This window comes from Calliopsis andreniformis, chromosome 2, assembly GCF_051401765.1.
Source record: "Calliopsis andreniformis isolate RMS-2024a chromosome 2, iyCalAndr_principal, whole genome shotgun sequence".
NCBI lineage: Eukaryota > Metazoa > Arthropoda > Insecta > Hymenoptera > Andrenidae > Calliopsis > Calliopsis andreniformis.
The window spans coordinates 2,367,154-2,388,497 of record NC_135063.1 but is presented as its reverse complement, the minus strand read 5'-3'; the positions used below and the strand labels follow the sequence as shown (position 1 = coordinate 2,388,497).

General features: G+C 35.4%; 3 protein-coding genes across 8 annotated transcripts in view; 2 read left to right on the top strand and 1 right to left on the bottom strand.

Moving 5' to 3' along the window:
• Mctp (multiple C2 domain and transmembrane region protein) overlaps window positions 1-12,795 on the top strand; it is a 33,646-nt gene extending 20,851 nt beyond the window's left edge. Inside the window, exons 1-10 of one of the 6 annotated variants that reach the window (XR_013003528.1) lie at window positions 1,114-2,941; window positions 3,361-3,509; window positions 3,648-4,053; window positions 4,138-4,280; window positions 4,360-4,719; window positions 5,005-5,134; window positions 5,743-5,907; window positions 6,403-6,447; window positions 6,600-6,728; window positions 6,802-12,795. Coding sequence is in view for 5 of the 6 variants with exons in the window: in XM_076392765.1 (XP_076248880.1) it covers window positions 1,445-2,941; window positions 3,361-3,509; window positions 3,648-4,053; window positions 4,138-4,280; window positions 4,360-4,719; window positions 5,005-5,134; window positions 5,743-5,907; window positions 6,403-6,728; window positions 6,802-6,910 (3,285 nt within the window). In the remaining variant the exon portion in view is untranslated. Of the gene's footprint in view, window positions 1-1,113; window positions 2,942-3,360; window positions 3,510-3,647; window positions 4,054-4,137; window positions 4,281-4,359; window positions 4,720-5,004; window positions 5,135-5,658; window positions 5,908-6,402; window positions 6,729-6,801 lie in introns of those variants that run through there. The other 5 variants (XM_076392766.1, XM_076392765.1, XM_076392769.1 and 2 more) reach the window with 5 other exon arrangements.
• A 4,226-nt stretch (window positions 12,796-17,021) lies between these two features.
• Window positions 17,022-19,881, top strand: LOC143188193 (putative serine protease K12H4.7). The gene is made up of 9 exons (XM_076392308.1): window positions 17,022-17,124; window positions 17,353-17,594; window positions 17,728-17,909; window positions 18,011-18,246; window positions 18,307-18,442; window positions 18,514-18,830; window positions 18,904-19,036; window positions 19,116-19,285; window positions 19,380-19,881. The coding sequence occupies exons 2-9, from the start codon at window positions 17,394-17,396 to the stop codon at window positions 19,487-19,489; spliced, it is 1,485 nt and encodes a 494-aa protein (XP_076248423.1). The 5' UTR covers window positions 17,022-17,124; window positions 17,353-17,393; the 3' UTR covers window positions 19,490-19,881.
• Window positions 19,882-19,899: 18 nt separating this feature from the next.
• LOC143188304 (uncharacterized) overlaps window positions 19,900-21,344 on the bottom strand; it is a 36,784-nt gene continuing 35,339 nt past the window's right edge. The window contains exon 11 of the mRNA XM_076392502.1: window positions 19,900-21,099. Within this exon, the coding sequence (XP_076248617.1) occupies window positions 20,703-21,099 (397 nt within the window). The 3' untranslated portion in view covers window positions 19,900-20,702. The remainder of the gene's footprint in view (window positions 21,100-21,344) is intronic.

Genomic DNA, 21,344 nt, shown 5'->3' with positions numbered 1-21,344 from the left:
ATATTACCACATAGCTTCTTCAGGATTCGCCACTTTAGTCCTATCCAAGATTAATCTGCGATTCGTAACGAGCATGAAGTAATTATTTCAACTGTAATAGTGAGCGATGTTCATGGAATTCCTCTGAGAATGCGATCATCGCGGTTTTCGCTGACCACTCGTCTTCATTGTTCACATAATTCTACCATTAAATACAATCGCACCTGTTCTCAGTCGACGATTGTACAACGTTCACGTGTTGTGATGGATGCCTCGTGGACGAACCTGGAAGGAAGGAAAGAGGAAGAGGAATAAAAACTTGTATGCCAACGAATAGGATGAACTGTTTAAGCAGCCGATTCGCGACGTTTAGTCGCGGACACACGTGACAAAAGATACTGGTGACTCACCGATGCTAAGTGACTTTGTTAATTTGTACTGGCCCGCGAACCAGCTTATTATCCAAACAGTTGTAGTCTTTCTTTTAAAGCCAAGATGCAATTAAATTACACTCTCTACTGTTTAACCAGGCTTGCTGCTTCTATTTCATGTAGATTCAGTGTTTTGTGAGAAGCAGAGGGAACGTGAAGTTTCAAAATTGGTTGCTATCGCTCGCACGCGATCTCGCCAGCAAGGGAACTGTTAGCTATCGATCGAACCGCGGCAGCTTTAATCCTTGCTGTGATTTAACTTGTGTTTTGATATCTTGAGGGAATATCGTGTGGTGCGAAAGTGTGGTATAAATAACAGAGAATGGAAAACTAATGTTGATTTTACGATACAACGAAAACTAACATTTTCATTTGATTTGATTTATTGATAGAACGATAAATGGATAATAATATAAACTGAAGGAAGATTCTGATAATTGTACAGTAGAAATGTTAGTGATGCAACAAGGCAGTCAGAGAAAGGAATGTATAATGAAAAGGTTATTAACATATGGATCGATGTGACGTGGAAGAAATGCACGATATAAACGTTCTGTATTTTTGATCTATTGGTGAAAATGAATACTCAGCGTGAAGAAACATGCTACATAAATCAGTATTGGAATTGAAAAGTTTATTCGTAAATAGAAGTATTAAATAAATAAATCTAAGCCACCAAAAGTGGAACAAATAGCCACTGAAACTTTGCTTCCTTCATATCGATCGTTCAAAAATATCTCCAGGAAAATCCGGCTTGTGGACATTGTTACAACGCATCAACTTCCCGTTAAACCGAAATAAACTCAAGCGAATCATGAGAAGATGAATCAGACTCAAATGGCTATTCGCGTGAAGAAAACATATTAGAAACGCTTGTTCACTTTTTTTCCATCAGCCACGTAAGACGGTCAAGAAGGTGAAGCATGAGTCTGTCATCGAGGATCTAGAATTGTTGAACCAAAGCAACTTGTAAGACAACAATTCCACAGTATGTGTTTTTCGTAATACTACGTTTCAGAACCCAGAATACTAACATGAATCCCCAAAAGAATTCAAAACGCACTCCCATTTTTGAGGAAAAGCGGAGAATTTTAACTAAATTTCTAGAAGAACGCCGATCGAAGTTTTCAGAGGTTATGCACTCGGAGAGCTCATTGTCAGAATCCTCGGAAAACCAGGGGTCAGTTGATTCATCAATAGAGTCTTTGGTGACGTCTAAACCTATGTTTAAAAAGCGCAACAAGGTGAGTGATATAATCGCTAAGGAACCATCGATAGACATAGAGAATCATCCTTCAACCCTTCCTTCGAGATCGTATGCAATGTCTAGTGAAGATACAGTCGAAAAGAAATGGAAAAGGTTTTGGGACACTCATCGAGAGAGATACAAATATAAATTCGAAGAGAGAACGAAAAATCGATCGCAGGATGACACAGTTGCTGAAGTTGTTTTTCGCAAGGCGATCAGACAGATGCAGTTCGATGATACAGGTGATCAGTCATCAGTGCCTAGCGCAGAGCTCGCTGACACTGCCTCCGAGAAAAGTAGCGATAAAAATAACGACCTAGAAGAGGTTGAACCGTCGAATAATGCGGTCGATATCGAAGCACCGCCTCGAAGAGCAAAGTTAGAGGCTGCTAGACGGAAAGAGTGCAAGCTTTCCGAAGTTCTGGCAGCTGATCAGGACACTGTCGAAAAGAAGTCGGATGGAAACAATACTGATATACTATACAATGTAGAGAAAGAAAAAAGTACACTGAAGAGTTCTAGCGAGGCTTCCGAGAGCAATTTTTTTGTGAGCCTGAGTAATGAAGAGAAAAATGGGCTGACAAGGACGATTCGGAGCGACCCGTCCTCGAGAAAATGGAGCTCTTTAGAGAACCTGCGTACCAAGGTGGAAAATAGTCATGAAAAGTCCTCTGCGAGGAGGATAGAAGGATTATCAATTGAGAAGCCAGTAAGGAATAAAGAGAAGAGAACAATTGGTACCTTAAAAGCCTCTCTTGAGAAAAAAATGGGTTCTATGGAGAGGATTTTTGAGGATCAAGTAGAAAAAATCTGGGAGGAGAAGGTTGAGAAGCATCCTTGGCTATTGCCTATCGAGACTTGGATTGTTGATCATTGCAAATCCTTTAGTAGTCAGACAGCAATTCAGGATCGAAACGATGTTATCACGAAGAATGAGAAATCAAAGTCTGATGAGCATGAAGGCAAACAATCGCATGTTGAGCAAAACTTCGACTTTAAGTTCAGTTCTGCGGGACGTGAAGACGAAGAACCGAAGATAGAAAGTAGGTTAGAGTACCTGAAGAAATCAAGAAGAGCTGGCTCTCCTAAGTTAGAAAAAGTGGGATTTGATGCTGTGCAATTTATCTCACGTTTGAAAAAGTCAGAGCAGACATCATCGAAAACCGAAGATACTAGCTCGATAAAGAGCGATGGTGTTCTGGAGGTGAAGGAAGTCAAACACCATGATCTTTTCGATAAACTGAAGGATAATGTTAGGGAAAAAATGGAGGATATTCACAGGGTAGAGTATTATTATCAATGGAATAGTATAGAAAGGCATTTTAATAGCTTTTATTGGGTCTCAGAAATAAAAAACTTGAATGCACCACTACACTTTAAACGATCATTGAAAATTAATAAACTCCCATTTCGTGGTTATCCTGTCAGATGAATGAGAGGGGGTCTTGTACTTTTTTTATTTGCCCTAGTCGTTTAATATTGAAAAAATACTGACAGATCGTCGATATCGTAATGTGGTTGAGCTCCATATAACTGGACAAATATGAAGATCTGGAATTAAAATAGATATGCCCATACATATGTATATTGTATTTTATACAGCCTGTCTGTGTTATATACACACATATTTTTTTAAGAAAAAATAAAAGAAAGAAAAATAACGGGTCTATTCCAATATACCCGTACCTATTTGCATTGCAGTACTTCCAAAGGACCAATCGGTTGGCGGACGTAAATAGGCGGCTTAAGTCACAAATATGGAGCTCCGTGGTAACAATTGTTCTTGTCGAAGCGAAAAATCTGTTGCCGATGGACATAGACGGTCTGTCGGATCCCTATGTCAAATTTCGGTATGGACTTGTTTCTATTATAATGCTAACTGTTATATAATATTGGTATATGTATATTAATATTAATAGGCACATTTTTCTCCATTATTTCATAGAATAACTTTAATCACAATTTTATAAAAATACTACTACTTTCAGGCTTGGAACAGAAAAGTACAAGTCGAAAGTGGTCCATAAGACTCTGAATCCAGTTTGGCTGGAGCAATTCGATCTTCACCTGTATGAAGATCCATATTTGGGCCAGGAGCTCGAAGTTACTGTTTGGGATCGTGATAAGAGCCACCAGGATGACTTAATGGGAAGGACAGTGATTGATTTGGCAATACTCGAACGTGAAACGACCCATCGCTTATGGCGCGACCTTGAAGATGGCTCTGGAAACATTTTTTTGTTGTTGACTATTAGTGGTACTACGGCCAGCGAGACTATCAGTGATTTGGCTGCTCACGAAGAGACGCCACGTGAACGAGAGCAATTGTATCATAGGTATTCGTTGCTAAATACATTGCAGAGGGTACGTGACGTTGGTCATTTAACAGTGAAGGTGTGCATTATTTTCAAAATTATATTTTGAGATCATACATATCGCTTACCCTTTTCCTAAAATATTATTTCTGTAATTTTGTAGGTGTTCAGAGCTCAAGGTCTCGCAGCAGCTGATTTGGGAGGAAAGAGTGATCCTTTCTGCGTCCTAGAATTAGTTAACGCTCGATTGCAGACTCAAACAGAGTATAAGACGCTCGCGCCAAATTGGCAGAAGATTTTCACCTTGTAAGTAACTGCAGTGTACTTACGAAAAAGCTCAGCGAAAGTTTTACAAATGATAAAAGGTAATGTGACGCGTTTCCAGTAATGTCAAGGACATCAATTCGGTGCTAGAAGTGACTGTGTACGATGAGGATAGGGACCACAAAGTAGAGTTCCTCGGGAAGGTTGCCGTACCACTTCTGAGAATACGAAACGGAGAGAAAAGGTGGTATGCGTTGAAGGACAAGAAATTGAGAGGTCGAGCGAAGGGCAATTCTCCACAGATTCTTTTAGAGATGACGGTTGTGTGGAACGTCTTCAGGGCCTGTGTCCGAACGCTTAATCCAAAGGAGAAAAAATATATGGAGCCAGAGATCAAGTTTAAGAGACAGGTCTTCCTGCGTAACGTTCTCAGGCTAAAAGCAATCATCATCATCTTCATTGACATTGGGAAATATGTGCAGTACGTTGCTTCCTCAATTTTTTTGTTTTTGCTCAACTTTAAGGACTAATTAAGTCGAAAGGCTGTATATCTTTTACATTATATGTGAACGATATCACATTTGCTTAATCACGTGCGAAATAATGTTCGTGACACACTGTGAATATCAATGGGGTGACTTTTACTCTTTTGTACGCTGAATGATTTTACATAGTTTTGTTAGATGGAATTTATGAATCCTTTTCAAAGACAGTGTAAAATTGGTAGTACTTCAATAATGAATTTTCAATTTGTTGACATAAACAGAAGCTGCTGGGAGTGGGAAAGTAAAATGAGAAGCGTTATCGCATTGGTCCTTTTCATTTTGGGATGTTATTACTTCGAACCTTACATGATACCTGGTGCAGCGCTACTTATTCTTTTGAAATACTATCTGGTACGTAAGTCAAGCAATTTATTCATATTTATACTTCAAAAGTCTATCTCCTACACTTGAATCCCTTAAGGTGCTTCTTCTATACACTACTGTAATCTTTAAACTATTATTATCGTTTTACTAAGCTTTGCCAATCTTCAGAGTTTATAACATATTTCGATTCTTGCTTGTAATTATAGATACTTGTTATAAATTATAAATATCTCTGTACCTATATACATATAGTTTCTTGCTAATAGGCAATTTCCTTGTTGCTTTTTAACGACATAGAGTAGCACATCGTTTGGATCTATTACTGCTGTTAATGTCACTTAATAGAGATTAGTATCTTCCTCGTCAAGCTAAATAAAATTAGACTAGTGGAGGTATGCAAATAGCATGAGCGTTGACTTGAATCAATTTCAATATGCAATAAATCTTTGGTGAGAAACTTTTAATTTTTACACTTCAAAATTTCTCCTTGAGTTAGAAGTTGCTTTCAATGCTAAAGCTTACTTAGAAATCCATTAATCGATCCCAAATAGCGTGTATATAACACGTATGTAAGTTGAATGCTTGACGACCTTTGCCTGCATCGCTGCATGTCGACCTTCTTCGCCAACCGCCAGCTTTACGGGGAAGGGAGTGGATTCAATCAATGGATTTCCGGACAGGTCGCAGTGATAACTGGCACACCCTTATCTCATCACAGCAATTCTCATTTTCACGACGAAGGCGACGATGGCCCGACTACACCGGGGGATGATGACGACGATGAAGATGACAAAGACAAAGTAAGACTTTCCTGAACTTCTGTTCTACTATTCTACCTCTATTCAACTACTTATAAAGCAGGAAACTATGTTAATGTGTAATTACGTATAAGTTCCATGATGAATGTCCTTAATTAACAGTTGTATAGAATGTATTTCTGTCTTATCTTTCTGGCCTACCTTTCGACCTATTTATATTAAGCATTTATCAGGGATCGAAGAAAGGTTATGGCATTAAAAATTAAACTCGGTTGTACTAATCTTACGTTTGGTATCTTCGGCCTTCTTCTCATTAAATTCTTAGGACATTCTAAAGATATACGTAGCATATTTAAAGTAAGTGTCTCAGTAGCCGATCATGTCTAACACTTTCATTAAAAGCCAAATTCTAATGTAATTAATTCAAGTATTGGGACATGCATTTTTAGGTTGTTTATTTACTAGGATATTGGACGTTTCAAGCGTCCGAGTATTGAGACATTTGTCTTATAAAAGATTTTATCGGTTTGCTTTCAGGAAGAGAAAAAGAGTCTAAAGGAGCGACTGCAAGCAATTCAGGAGGTAACTCAGACCGTTCAGAATTCAATCGGTTACATAGCCAGCCTTTGCGAGAGGGTGAAGAATCTCTTTAATTTCACTGTCCCTTACCTGAGCTACCTAGCCATAATATTAACGATCCTCGCGGCGACTGTCCTCTATTTCATCCCTGTCAGATACCTTATCTTGGCTTGGGGCGTCAACAAATTTGCCAGGAAGATATTCCGACCTCATTCGGTTCCGAACAATGAACTCCTGGATCTTGTATCTAGAGTGCCTGATGATGAGGAGCTACTCAATTATAGGTTTGTGATTTAAGTGAAAGAAAAAGTAGTATAACAATTAAGGGATATAAATAAGTAATTATTTTATCTACAGAGAGTTGAAACCTTTACCAACTGCCGATTGTGAAAAGGGTGGAGCCTCGGGCAGTCCAGGGCAATCCACTCTAACGCGAAGAGAGCAGAGGAAAAGGCACAAGGCGTAGCAGCATGCCCCGCGGCCGGAAGTCGCGGGTCTACGATCACCGAGCATCCTGAAGACGGTTCTATTGCGCAGGAAAATGCGTCAGCGAAAGGAATCGTCGGAAAATCCGGATGCAATCGACATAGACTGAGAAACTATTGGTTTCTGCTCGTAGTCCTAGCTAGGGAAAATTCATCTAAACTAGTTTCTATTCTCTCTCTCTGATCGAGTACGGACATCTAGATCGTGGTATGTCTTCGCAGTCTCTCTGCAATGAGGTGATTTTTTGCATTACGAAACGTTGAGCAAAACCAATATCAGAAGAACATCCTTATTAGTGTAACATATATTTAAAAACTTTAGATAATCTTTTATGAAATGTTATAAAGTTACTTAACATGATTGTAATCGACCGCTGTATAATTCTAACTACAGTTGTACATTTGCGAAGTGATATTTGAACATTTATGGTAGGACAATGGAATTACGTGAAATTTAAACATTGACAATTTATCTTAGACATACCACGTATAAAATTGTTGCTAGGTTCTGTTCGTTCAAATAGTTCAAACAATTCGAATGAAGTACATCGAGAAAAATGTTTTTCCATCTAGATAGTTTTTATGGAATGTAACAATTATTGTAGAAGAAATGTATTGGTTATAGCTGTATTGATCACTGGTGATGGCATGTTTGTATGTGATAGGCTGCCAAGAGGGAGGGCAATGTTTATAAAGCAACATAGCTAACGATTGCTATTGTAACTTGCGCAAAGAGTATAATATTGTATTGTATATTTGTCATAGCACAGTATATTTATTTTCTGGATTAGTTTTCTTCGCAAATCGACCAATATACATTTAGATTCTACTACAGAAATAGGAGAATCTATTACTAGAAACCAATAAACTCTTCAGATTTCTATGAAACGAGTCCACGAGATAAATAAACTCGTGTAAACGGTGTGTATAAGATGAATATTTGGCCTCCCACTTAGTAGACCAATAGAATCGACAAACGTTTTTGAAAGTATCCCGTTTATACGGGAAGACCGCGTTTCAGCATATCAAACCAAGAAAGGATGTAAGAGAGCTAGAAACGTGTGTTTTTGATAGCACAGTGCATTAGCTAGCAATATCGACTCGGAGAAGAGGTGACGTAGATATTTAACAAGAAGAATGCGAGAATAATTCCCAGCCTAGGGTTATTTTCGTCGATCCGTTTCGTCCATCGGTGTCGTAGATGTATAGCTGCTGAAAATCGTTACCAAGTGAATGAGAGTTATAAGATAAGAAAAAAGGGAAAAAGAGATGATAGTTGTCCCGCGACAGTAACGCGAGTTTCGCTTAGTGAGGTGTTTGTATGTTCAGGAACGACGAATAAAATCGCCATTGTTGCGTGGACCTTGTTGTTCCTGTAAGGACGGTCCTCACAGTATATTTTCTTTTTTTCCATTCGATTTTCATACTACCTCGTCTCAGTTTTACTTGTAAGCTGTTACAAACGTGTTATACAATATAGTTCGATCGCGCCTCGATCTATTTTTCGGACTATATTTCAATTTATGCGGAGCTCTGTTATCCGCGGAATAAAGTTTGATAATAAACAGAAGAACTTCACTAGAAGCGAAAAAAGTTATTCGTCGTTCATGAAGCGAGATATTAATCTTATTGTTGGGACATCTTGAAATGTCTCGACGTTATTCTCTTTAATAGTATTTAATATTATCGAATTCTTCGTTCTAACGCACATTTTCGCGTGTTAGTTGACCTCCTCGAGCATGACAATAACACCTGCTTTGTAACGCGTAGTAGAACTTTGGAAAACCTCTAAAAGTTAAACTGCAGCGAAAGGTCTTTTAAAAAGAACATATCAGAACGGAAAAGAAACAATAATCAAGTCACTTTCGAATTATTCTTATTGTTGAAAAGTAAAAAGGAAATCACTCGTTTGTTATCATACTCGAAACCTCAGGAGAAATTATGGATGGTAGAAGATATTTCTAAAGAAAGTTTCTTCTTCGAGCTGTCAACGAGTAGTACAACTATTTTTATAAAAATGTCAGCTATCCTCTAACTATAGTCATTGGCTTGGTTAGATAACGTTCCAAAGTTACTCCGAGACTTTCTACATGGTGAATATTATACAATTGATTTTAGCGACAGTTTATTCTCTTATGCGGTTCTATAATTTCCTATTATCATAAACACTACGTTTCTTCGGTAGATTTTATTACTATTTCTAGATTGTTACGACGTCACGTTCTCGTGAAATTCATATTTAGATTCAATACTTACAAGTGAAATACACGGTTTAATACTTGTAGAGTGATCGACTCTTTGAAGCATACTGAAAAATGTTAAATATTAGTTCAATTATGACTGATTACTTATAAATACTTCTCCTCTTTCTTCCAACTAAAACAGTAATAAAAGAAAGCGTGCTGAAAGTATACTTCAAAGAGTTCGATGAATAATTATGAATAATTTATTCATAATAGTTTGACAACGAAACTGCAAAAATTGATTACCATGTAAAATACTTGTCAGTTCGTCTGTTCAATATCAACGACTGGAAAGCATGCTCGGGAGGGAAATTAACGGGCGGAATTAATTATTCCTAACCGCGATTTTACGGTTCGTGCCAGCCGATGAGAAAGCTAAAGGAGGAAGAAGAGATATCGCCGATAAATTTTTTCGCTTTTCTAACTTAAACTTTGAATGCCACTTTCTCGATTCTCTCACACGTCGTGAATCTTCTCGATTGTTGTGTATCACGATTGTAGGTCATGGTTTCGATGGCGCGAAAAGAGCCTCATGTGAGTGCATCCCTCGAGATACATTCGACCCTCTGAAGCTTCCTCTACCATTTCTTCTTCTTCATGTAATAATTTTGTTAATTTTGTTACAAAGTATAATGAACTCCTGTTTCTACGTGTTTTTTTTTTTTTCAATTGGAACTACGTGAAGTAGATACTTCCTTAAGTTACCAGACGTTCCAAATTGTTATCCATCATTTCCATTGTTAAGCTATGTCTTCATTGCTATGGCTCCATCACCTTAAAACCGAAACAAAACTCAAATATTCCTCGGATTGTGTTGCTTCAGTGTTGAGAAAATATTTCTAGAAATTGATAGTTGTTGGAAACGTTCTGGAACATGTAGCAACAAAAGGCGATAAGATATTTCTCGTTGTTTTTTCAATGGAGACAACTTTAGATAACGTAACTAAATAATAACAATGAAGTAGTAAGAGTTTTCTATAAAAATGTTATTATATCAATTTTACTTTTCGTCGATCGATCGACGAAGAAATACAAGTGATGTATGTTACCGGAAACTGTCCGTGCATTCGTGCTTCAGAGGGTCCAATAGTATCGCTTTCTTCATCGCCGATTCTCGGCCTAAGATGCGAGGCAATCGTAGACAAAACATACTGAACGTTTCACACGTGAACACTGAGGTGAAAGGAGAAAAGAGAGGCGATTCTTTTTTGTCATCTAGTCAACGAACTTTTGTAGTAAGTGAGAAACTTGTGATACTTTGAATCGATTTCATGTTTCTAGGTACGTTGAAGGCGCCGAACGTGTGATTTAAAGTTTGATATTATATTTAAAGAAACATTTTTTCTATGTGTGGGAATCATTGTTTCGCAGAGCTTGATAATGTAGCTTTTGTAAAACACTGTCAATTATTGTGTTCGCGTGATGTTTATTGATCCATAAAATTTTAAATCACACCATTGGCAAATTGACCCATTTTGTACGAGCATTCCTTGCAGCATTCCTTTTGTTAAAGTTGCGTGGGCACATTGCCCCGTTCGATTTGGAAGGAAAGTATTGAATCTATCGTTTTAAATGATACTTCTTGTGTCAGTGTGATCGTAAATGTTTGTAATAGTATATGTGCCCACGCAGTTTTATCTTTCGTGCATTTAATAGTTTATTCGCGTTCATATGTCGGTTGTGAAAAGATAGCTCAGTTAATTTGTACTTTCAGAATGATGGTATGAAGTTTAAGGATATTGATATCAAAAGGTGTATCATTAATAGAACAACTGACTACATGGAACGTAGTTAATGAAAGTGATGGTGGTGATTATACTGTGTAGTGATGCCTACTAGCTATAACCACAATGATTGGTGAAAGACACAGATTATACAGTATAATCAGTATAATCACAGTGACTATAGGAAACCTATAAGATGACTATAAGAAGTGTGTAGTCACCTTAACTTAAATATTATATGATTTATACTTATTGGAATATAAGTCAGAGTCTTTTAATAGTCATTCACGCGGCTGAAACTGACAATAAGTAGATGGTAAATGGTACTTCTACTTATTAAAGTTGTACCGATTAATGAAAGACATAGTGGGTATACAAAATAATTAAAGTGGTTTTACATAATTGCAGAGTAACCATACGACGACTGTAAAGAGAATATAAAGTAACTAACAAGGTGACTACATGACGACTATACTTCAACTATAAGGTGACAACATGATGACTATACTTCAACTATAAGATGACAACATGATGACTGTAACTTATAGTCAGTTAATAGTCACTAGATGCTGCCATAATAAAATGTAACACTTCTTATTTATGTTCATCACAGCCTATAGTCATCTCAGCTTCAAGTAACAATTACAGTGTGAACCACCTAATGATATCTATTAATCCTTAAACTATTGTACAACGTTGCCAAAATAGCACGATTTGCATTTATATCTTGTAATACTTATAGGCTCGAATGTCATAAATCAGTAGCGACAGTCAGCAATCATCGTATCAGTATTACAATATGACAAATCTGTAAAAGCGAACATCCGACAAATGATTCGCGAACACTGTTTATCTTTCTATTGTGTCGTTTTTCTACTCTTCCAGTTTTGTACTTCCAGCTGTGAAATTTATCTTAACAGTCAGATTGCTTTCCGGAGTCAGGGGCACAGCCTTTGATGAAGTTCTGATTACCAATCTTCTCGTAGACTTGTCGGTCGTTTTTCAATTGTTCATCCTTTTTTTCGGGAACACGCTGACTCAAATACAAAAGTGACTTGCAGGGACACGGCAAATATACTTTCATATATACATTATTCTCGTACGTGCACTTTCGAGTTTGCATGCTCCAATTTCTTCGTGTTATATGACTCTTCATTAAAGTACTTTAATCGTTAAGAGGTGAGCAGCACTGAGCAGAATAAGGGTGAAAACGAAGGGGTTAGGGTAGAGGGAGAGTAGTAGAGAAAGATCAGGATGAATTAAATTTCCATGAAATCGGGGGGAATGTATATCTATTTTCGGCGTAATCCATTAGCTCCCTGGATCAGTGTTTTTTCTTCCTGACGAAATTCTTAGTGTTAATATCTTAGAAAAGAGGAAACAAAATTTATTTGTTTTAAGTCTATGAATTCCTAGAAAGTTAACAATCGTGATAGTACTTTTCTCAGTTTAACATTGACTGTTTCTCTTATTTATGTACAAACTAAGAACACTGATCTAGAATTGATCGCCAATGCTCCGCACACGTCTACTTCCTAATCAATAAAAAGGGGGGTGAACATATTAAACTTAAGTATTTAGATAGAAAACGCAATTGTGATTCGATCGGCGGATTTTCGAAGTTAGCTGCGATTCTCGGTCGAGAAACGAAATTACATGTGAAAAGGGGAACGTTTAGGCCAAGTCTGTCAAATCTCGAGTTAAAAGTGCAAAGCTTACAAAACGATATTGGGAATTAATCATGATGGTTATATTGTCGAGATCGAGGTCTGGGACTTAGTCAACGTTCCCGGTATTTCCGACAAAATGTACTTATGACAAAGGTGATAAGAGTCGTTATTATATTCATAATATAAAACAAGGTAAAATTAAAAATAAACAAAGCTTTTAATATCCAAAGTACCAGACTCGTTTTCCTCCTGACACGATTTTTGGTTTCAGTGACATGGTTTTTTATTTCTGTTCTTAATATTATTCTTTGATTTTCTTTTATAGAGAAAGATCGAAGAGACGGAGAAGATATACGAAACAAATTTTAATCAAAGAAATAGTTTATATTGGATTTTATATCAATTTCTAAACGTTATAAAGTTACGCTTGAGTTAAATTCTAAACACGGTATTAAATTGGCTACAGACGTTCTGGGACAAGTATAGTCGACGGCGGGATATAACGATTCCAGTAAAACAGCAGAGTGTCTGACCTCATTTTGAACAATCAGTATTGCGGCAGGCAACTGGAGACCCAGGTATGAACCAACGTATTTTTTCCTGATTCCTCTAAAATTGAGGGCCTCAAAGATGGCAAAAGGAGTAAACAACCCTGAACCCTATAGAATTGAGCACTCAACAACCTATTATCATCAATACAGCATTATCAATTAGTTAAATATTACAAGTAATAAAAAAACGCAAAAAAATTGAACATTCCAGTGAAGTAGATATGAAATGGTAAATTTTCAGCAATTTTTAACATCTTATAACTATTCTTTCCTACAGCTCTTATGGTAAATAACGCTAACTCAAATGTCAGTGGCCGACGTCACACAGTCATGTTGTACTCGTTTGTGACACATGCATGACTTGGAAACCACCACCCCCATCTCAAGTTGCAGAAGTATGAATTTAAAGAAAAAGATAATTACCTTTTAATATAATATCAATTGTAATAGCAATTGTAATAGCAAATTTCAGACATGAAAACATATTAATATCTTCTAAAGTTTTGTTTTTTCATGCATCTGATTGTATAGAAAAATTGTACCTTTCCTGCCCTTAATTGCAGCCTCTTTACTTTTTCGAAATTCACAATAGTTTAGTCAAAATTAGTAATTGAGTGATTTCCTATAACAGCAAGTGTCACAACGCATGCGCGATAAGGCAACATATTCTGTCAAAGCTACATCTAGGGATATAGGGAACTTCGTATAAAGTTACGTCGACTTGCTAGATACATAGTTCAGGAAACCTCGTTTAGGCGCCGCCAATACGTAAATCCACGGCTGGCGCGGCCGCTTATTTAACATATAAACTGATATACCGACATTCTATTTTAACCACAGACGACTATACAGAATAGACTAGATATGCAATCTTTTCTTTTTGTTTCACGTCCTTGCGGCTCTAGAGCTCCACAACCATTTTTGTGCCACACCTAATGTTAGTGGCTGTCCATGAAGTACGAATATGTATAGCACTGTGAACGGTAAAAATAACAATTACAATGTCAATCTGAAATTAAATAGAAGGTGTGCCGAAAGATTAGCTTATTAAATTATTACAAATTGATACATCCATCGGAGAGAGATAAGATATATTTTGTCAATGATATGGATACTCAGAAAGCCTAAAATTTTTGTTTTTCTAATTATTACAATTTTCTAACTATCTGAAATCTTTTTTAATCAATCAATCATTTATAAAGAAAATAAATTGTATAGGGTAACATCTGTTTTTAATATTAATTTCAATTAACATTACAATTAACCCATTAAATTGTTAGGAATATGAAAGACCGCTGGAGGCCACAATTTCCCCACTCCGCTCACCGTGATTATCGCGGTAAGTCACCACCATGGCCGCGAGGCGGCCACTGCGAAATTCGCGCTCTCTCGCGAAAACTCGCGACAGCGTGAGGATATAAGACGCCGTGAAAGTGGAACGTGCCAGCTAAGGTGGCTGTTCACAAAAGCGATGATATAACGAATACTTTATCGCGTTTGCGAAAACCGTTGTCTGTTCATGTACGGAACCCAATCGAAGATTGCCTTCGGTAGGAGATTCCGTTGCGTTAACAAACACGGTAAATTTGGAATATGACTCGTTTTTAGATATTAGGCTGGGCACCCATGAGCGCACAAAGTACGTGCGTAACTACGCGCGTCAGTAGCGCAGTACATTTGTAGCATATGGGAGGTCCGCGCACGAGGTACATTGTAGCGCGCGTTGAAAATCGCCGCCGAACCGAGGCGGACCTCCCGTGATCCTTATATTCAAGCATTTGAGCCAAGGGTTAGGTACGGCGGTCGCTCGACGGGATGGTTTATGGCATTAATAAAATTTTCAATATCTCTTGATGCGCATCGTATTGCTACGAAAGTAGAGCTAATCGATTCCTTATCATCTCCTATTTAAAATAGTACCAAATTTCATGTAAATCAGATAGTTTTCAACGGAGTAGTATCGTGTAGTGTGTAGTGTATATGAAATTAGGGGAGAGCGGGGCGAATGGGTTTGACTCATTTAGGATTTCCCCATATTTGTGTCTTCCAGTCTAATATCTTCCTCTATGCAAGACAGGAGTTCGTCAAATGATTTTATTGACATGCGGAAATAATTGAACCACTTTTCGAGGTCTGCACGTAATTTTGGCAAAAGGGTGAAATAATGCCCATGTTGCTGTCACTCACGATCGATCGAGTGTACCCACAATCGTTTTTCCCGCTTTTTTGCAAATACATGTACGTCATGTACGAAAACATCACACTGTCGCTGAAATCCATTCTTTTCGCGCTTTTTTCACCAACTGACGCTGCAGTGCCAAACGACAGGTAGGTGTGCAGGTATGATCATAAAAATTAACATCCGTCGCAACGGACGACGTCAACTTTAATGCACGCGCTTTCATTAGGCGGCTATTTCAAAAGGTGGCTTTGCAAATTTTTTAGGTACTGCTACGGTGTTTGTAAAATTGGCACCCCTACGTGAGAAGTTTCATAAAAAACAAATCGTATTCGTTTGTCCATGATTCATTAACATTTGTTCACCCAAAATTATTGTTTGTCCACCCTCAAAAGAAAAGTTGCGGAGAAATCAAGAACTTGAGATGTCAGGTACCACTTGGACGTTTTTCATTATTTTTCAAATGAAATATGATTGTCCATGAATTTTGTACATTTGTCCAGCAGAAATTTTCAAATTCGAAATTCAATTCGCCCAGCCTTACAGTTGAACTCGAACAGGTGAACGACCTGTGTCAGCTGTTCGAATTTCAGGCCCGACGTCGAGTGAGAAAACTGTCGAATATTGGACAAAGTTAAAATATGATTAAAATATGATATTGGCATTTCTTGCCAATTTCGTTGCATTTTCACTACTTTCGAGATCTTTAATTATTTTGGAATTTGTTTCAATAGTTAGAACTAAACGTTTTAGTTGCTTGTCATTTTAATACGTACTGTGTCAGATTTATACTAAATTACCATGATTAGGATTTCGTCGGTCGAAGACAGGAACATATACAGGGTGTTATAACTAGTGGTACAAGCGGAAAGATGGTGATTCTGCATGAAAAACTGAATCAAAAAGATAGAATTAAACTTTTTTATACGAGCCTTTGTTTCCGAAAAAATGGCTTTGAAAATTTATCGAGTGATCTTGAAATACGAAATTACTGTTTACAGAATGTCCTACATTCGTAAAAGAAAAACAGATTGTGGGCTGGCTTCTTAAAAGTCTATGTTAAGTTTATGTTGATACTTATACTTATTTTTACTTTCAGAATAAGTAGAAATACCTTTCAAAAGTATTTTTTCTATTACTTAATTGAATATTTAAACCTAAATAGGATGTTATCATCGGTCCTACTTTATATTTTCGCATGTTACGTTTGTCCCTAGGGGTAGGGATAAAAGTAACAAATGACATATTTTAAAAAAAGGTTTATTTAAAAAAATCGGTGTAATATATTACTAATTTTTGGTTTGTTTATGCTATTTAATAATGTAGGTTTAGTGTCCTATTCGACCTTTTTAAAAATTTTATGAAACCTAAAAGTTACAGAGTCAAAAACCCAAATTGTTACGTTTGTTCCTGATTTCCCCTACAATGTACTTTGAGATAACATTAAATCAGAGATTCAATCTGGTAAGGTTAAATGAAATGATAAATATATGTTATACTGTTTTTAATAATAAGTGATAAAGTAATCATTTTTAAAATATAATAAATATACATTAAATCAATAATTATATTTACTAAATTATAATAAATATTTATTAATAAGCATAAATCTTTAATAGTTAAATTTCATAAATATTATTTGTATTTCAATATGTATAAGTATTATTTACTTAGGAACGCACATTTTATGCGTCCGAGGTCCGAGTATCCGACAGATCCCCTTCTTGAGCACGTTGTACATAATACATAATACTTACACTTACTCCATATCACTTCATATTGGTTGTGCTATCTACCGAATAACACCCAGATAATGTTATACTAGAAGGTAGATATATTTACTTACTTTCATTTTTACGTAGTTCATACACAATTTTATACTTTTTTAACTTATTTGCTGGATCTATTTTGATTGTAAGCTAAAGGTTATTTAGGTTATGATAATATTCTTCTTAAAAATAGACATTACCATAATAAACAACAGATATAAATGAATTAAATTGGTGAATTTGTATATGCAACACAATTAACTGTATTTTTTTATTATTACTTTCAGAATATATAATATATATTCATTAAATTTTGATCAATTTGAAAATGCGGCGATTCATACAATTGTTACTAATTGTTAGCCTTATAAATATTGGCATAGCATGGCAGACTTTTATGAGAGGTCGAGATAAACATGGTAATTTAGGTGCTCCAGTTTTATCCAAAAATTATAATTTGCCACAAGAACAATGGTTTACACAATTTCTGGATCATTTTAACCCAAGCGATTCACGTGTTTGGCAACAGGTAATATAAAAATATATTTATATTTATAATTGTATAATTATAACTAATAATTGTAAATTATAATTAATAAAATATGAATAAAAATTTTATTTAATATTTTAATCAATTAATATTTGTTGATAATTTTCTTCAGAGATATTTCATGAATGGAGATTATTATAAAAAAGGAGGTCCTATATTTTTAATGATAGGAGGAGAAGGAACAGCAACTGCTAAGTGGATGATGGAAGGTCAATGGATCGAATATGCCAAAGAATTTGGAGCTCTTTGCTTCCAAGTGGAACATCGCTTTTATGGGAAAAGTCATCCTACATCGTATGTAACAGTATTTGAGAATCATAACAATTTGATTATTTTTTGGTTACTAATGTTGAAAATATTGATTATGATTATTAATTATCATGAATGTTTTGCAGAGATCTCAGTATAAAAAATTTGGTATATCTTACATCACAACAAGCACTTGCAGACTTAGCTTATTTTGTACACAGTATGAATGATAATTTCAAGTTACCAAATGATACTAAATGGATTGCATTTGGAGGATCATACGCTGGAGCATTAGCTGCATGGTTACGTTCCAAATATCCTCACTTAATACATGGAGCTGTTTCTACAAGTGGTCCCTTACTAGCAAAAATTGATTTTCAGGGTAAATATATAATATAGTATTTTGTTTATAAAGCTATTTATATTAATAATTTTCTTGTAGAATATTATGTTGTTGTTGAAAATGCTCTAAGAGAATATTCTCCAGCATGTGTAAATGCTATAGTAGAAGCTAATAAACAATTTCATATAATGTTACGTCACCCAATTGGTCAACAAGGAATATTTAAAAAATTTGTGTAAGTAAACCTTCAGTTCATTATTTGAATGACACAAGGGTGTAACTACTGCAGATTTTTGTTATTAATAGTTTATGTGATCCTATCGATTCTGGATTTACTAAACGCAATGACATCTCAAATTTGTATGAAACGATTGCCAGTAACTTTGCTGGTATTGTACAATATAATAAAGACAATCGCAATAATTCTGCAATGGCTAACATGACCATTGAAAGTGCATGTGATATTTTAACCAATGAAAAGCTTGGTATTGCTATCGATAGACTTGCAATTTTGAGCAATAAAATACTGAATGCAACAAACAAAAAATGTTTGGACTATGTGTATAATAAAATGATTCACGAACTTCGAAACGTTAGTTGGAACAGTGTAGAGGCAGAAGGAGGTAATTCTTGTACCGCTAATGTCAACGTTAATTAATTATAATTTATATTTTAAATTATATTTGTTATTTATAGGACGTCAATGGATGTACCAAACATGTACAGAATTTGGATTTTTTCAAACGTCTACCGCACGACCAAATTTGTTTAGTGAGACTTTCCCAGTAGATTTCTTTGTCCAACAATGCATAGATGTTTTCGGACCTAGGTTTGTTTTGAATACAATTCTAAATGTATTTTTATTACGTTAGTTATGTAAAATTACAGCAATTTTTTAATTGTAACAGATATAATATCCATTTACTGAATTCTGGAATCGATCGAACGAATATATTATATGGAGCATTAAATTTGAAAGTTACTAATGTAGTGTTTGTACACGGATCTGTTGACCCTTGGCATGTTTTGGGAATTACAGAATCGTCAAACTCTCAAGCATCTGCCATTTATATTAATGGTATTATAATTATTATATTAGTACCATTATATTAATTATCAATTTTTACACAGCTTTTAAATTATTTTGATTAACTTAAAATTATCATTCCTAGGTACTGCTCATTGTGCAAATATGTATCCCTCATCCAAAGATGATTTACCTGAATTAAAGTCTGCTAGAATTCAAATTGGGAAATTAATTGATCAGTGGTTGCACAATTAAATGTGATATTTTCTTTTTATTTTTAATGTGATATTTCAGAGTGTTTAATGGTAAATGAACTTTTTTATTTTTGAGTGAAAAAACGTGTTAAAAGAATTAAGTTTATTTCAAATATTTTGTAAACAATTTATACTTGTATTTTTATATATATATATGTATCAAATATCATGAAACAGCTAGACTGAATAAATATTTTTAGTTTCGTGCATTATTAAAATTAAATTACGTAACAATACATGTATGTAACATGTTATTATATGTATACTAGCATTTGTTATCTTGCATTACGTTAAGTGACAAGAATGTAAATGTAATACAATATTGCCCCTAATGGCACTAATACAATTTCCTATGAATTGCCAGGATATTAAATAAATACATGTACAAACTTATTATGAAATCATACTTCAGTCAATGAATACATACATATTATTTTCTAATTAGCTTTTATTTTCGACGAACTTGAAAAAAAATAGTTAATTAAGTAAGATAATACATATTCTAAATTTAAATAATCCTGTAACGTCGCAAATCTGTCAATACGACTTTCTTCTATATTTGAATACGCATAATTATCTTATTTTTAAACGAGCACCATAACTTTTTGATTCTGAAATGGATATCATCGGCCTTTCCTTAATGATATTTCAATTGAATATCGTGTTTCTACAAGAAATTTTCTTTATTTCCTTAAGGTAAGGCCAAGGTGCCCATGTCAGATTTTAATTTTGTCGAACACATGATTTTCGTAAATATCGTACCAAATATTCCTACGATAGTTTACAGAAAATATTTATTAAAAATCATTTGATCAGTAATTACATATATATTACTCTTTCGTTTTTTTTTTTTTGGCATGTCCATCGATCAACAATGTGATCCTCCTTTATTCGTAAACAACTCTTTTCTTTCACTTATATATATTACTCAATAATATACGGTATTTACATTACGTAATAAAGTAGTTGTAAATAATTTACTGTATAATAGAACAATAATTGCAGGATGATCCTGTTCTATCTCTTGTCCATTGATCACGTTCACGATTTCCTTTACACAATATTTTACTCATCACGTCTTCTTGTATTCTAGTTGAAATTCACTGATGTACAGTATCATGAAAGCTTGTTCCACGATCCATTCATTTTTCTTCACAGTATACATACATACATCCATCGAATTTCGGATTGATCCTAACTATTAGATCTGATGTTCAGTATCTGTGGTGAGACTGAGATTGCCTCCACTCAGGTGTAGAGTTACCGTGATGATGATGGTGATGATGATGGTGGCGTTTCTTATCGGAAATGCTGGCATGTTTACTGGATGGGTAAGTGGCTACGTCACTTACAACCAATTCTGAACCATCTCTTTCAGTGTTGTTACCACGGTAATTTTCTCTATATCCTGGTTCATCCAGGGTCTCCTTACGACGAAGAGGAGGATGGCTAGCTTTCTGGCCAGCTGTTTCATGCAGATTTTCCCAAGCTTGACGATAGTATCGGTTCAGACCACCTCGACTTTCTGAGGAACTGCTTCCAAAGCTGGCCACGGTATTACAGTCAGGGGATGCACGATGCCGATAATGCTTGCTGCTTCTACCGCGGTTTCTGTGTAAATAAAAGAACTAGTTATTTATTTGGTTGATAAAGTAATACTCTACCATTTGTAATTTGTATTTATAATTAATGGTTCAATTTTTTTAAGGAAGAGATTCAGTAAGCAATACATATGCATTTTGTTGTATTATCGATTTGGCTTTTCAGCATTTAAATTATGTTATTGTGGATACTAATTTTCAGCTACATACATACAAGTTTTTGTTATCACTTTGTAAGAATACTTAAATATTTTC

Bases quoted from the DNA above. Each gene is read 5' to 3' on its own strand.
- LOC143188193 (XM_076392308.1), top strand. From the start codon at position 17,394: ATGCGGCGATTCATACAATTGTTACTAATTGTTAGCCTTATAAATATT. The intron at 17,595-17,727 runs GTAATATAAAAA...AATTTTCTTCAG, and splicing joins ATTCACGTGTTTGGCAACAG to AGATATTTCATGAATGGAGA. The intron at 18,247-18,306 runs GTAAATATATAA...ATTTTCTTGTAG, and splicing joins AGCAAAAATTGATTTTCAGG to AATATTATGTTGTTGTTGAA.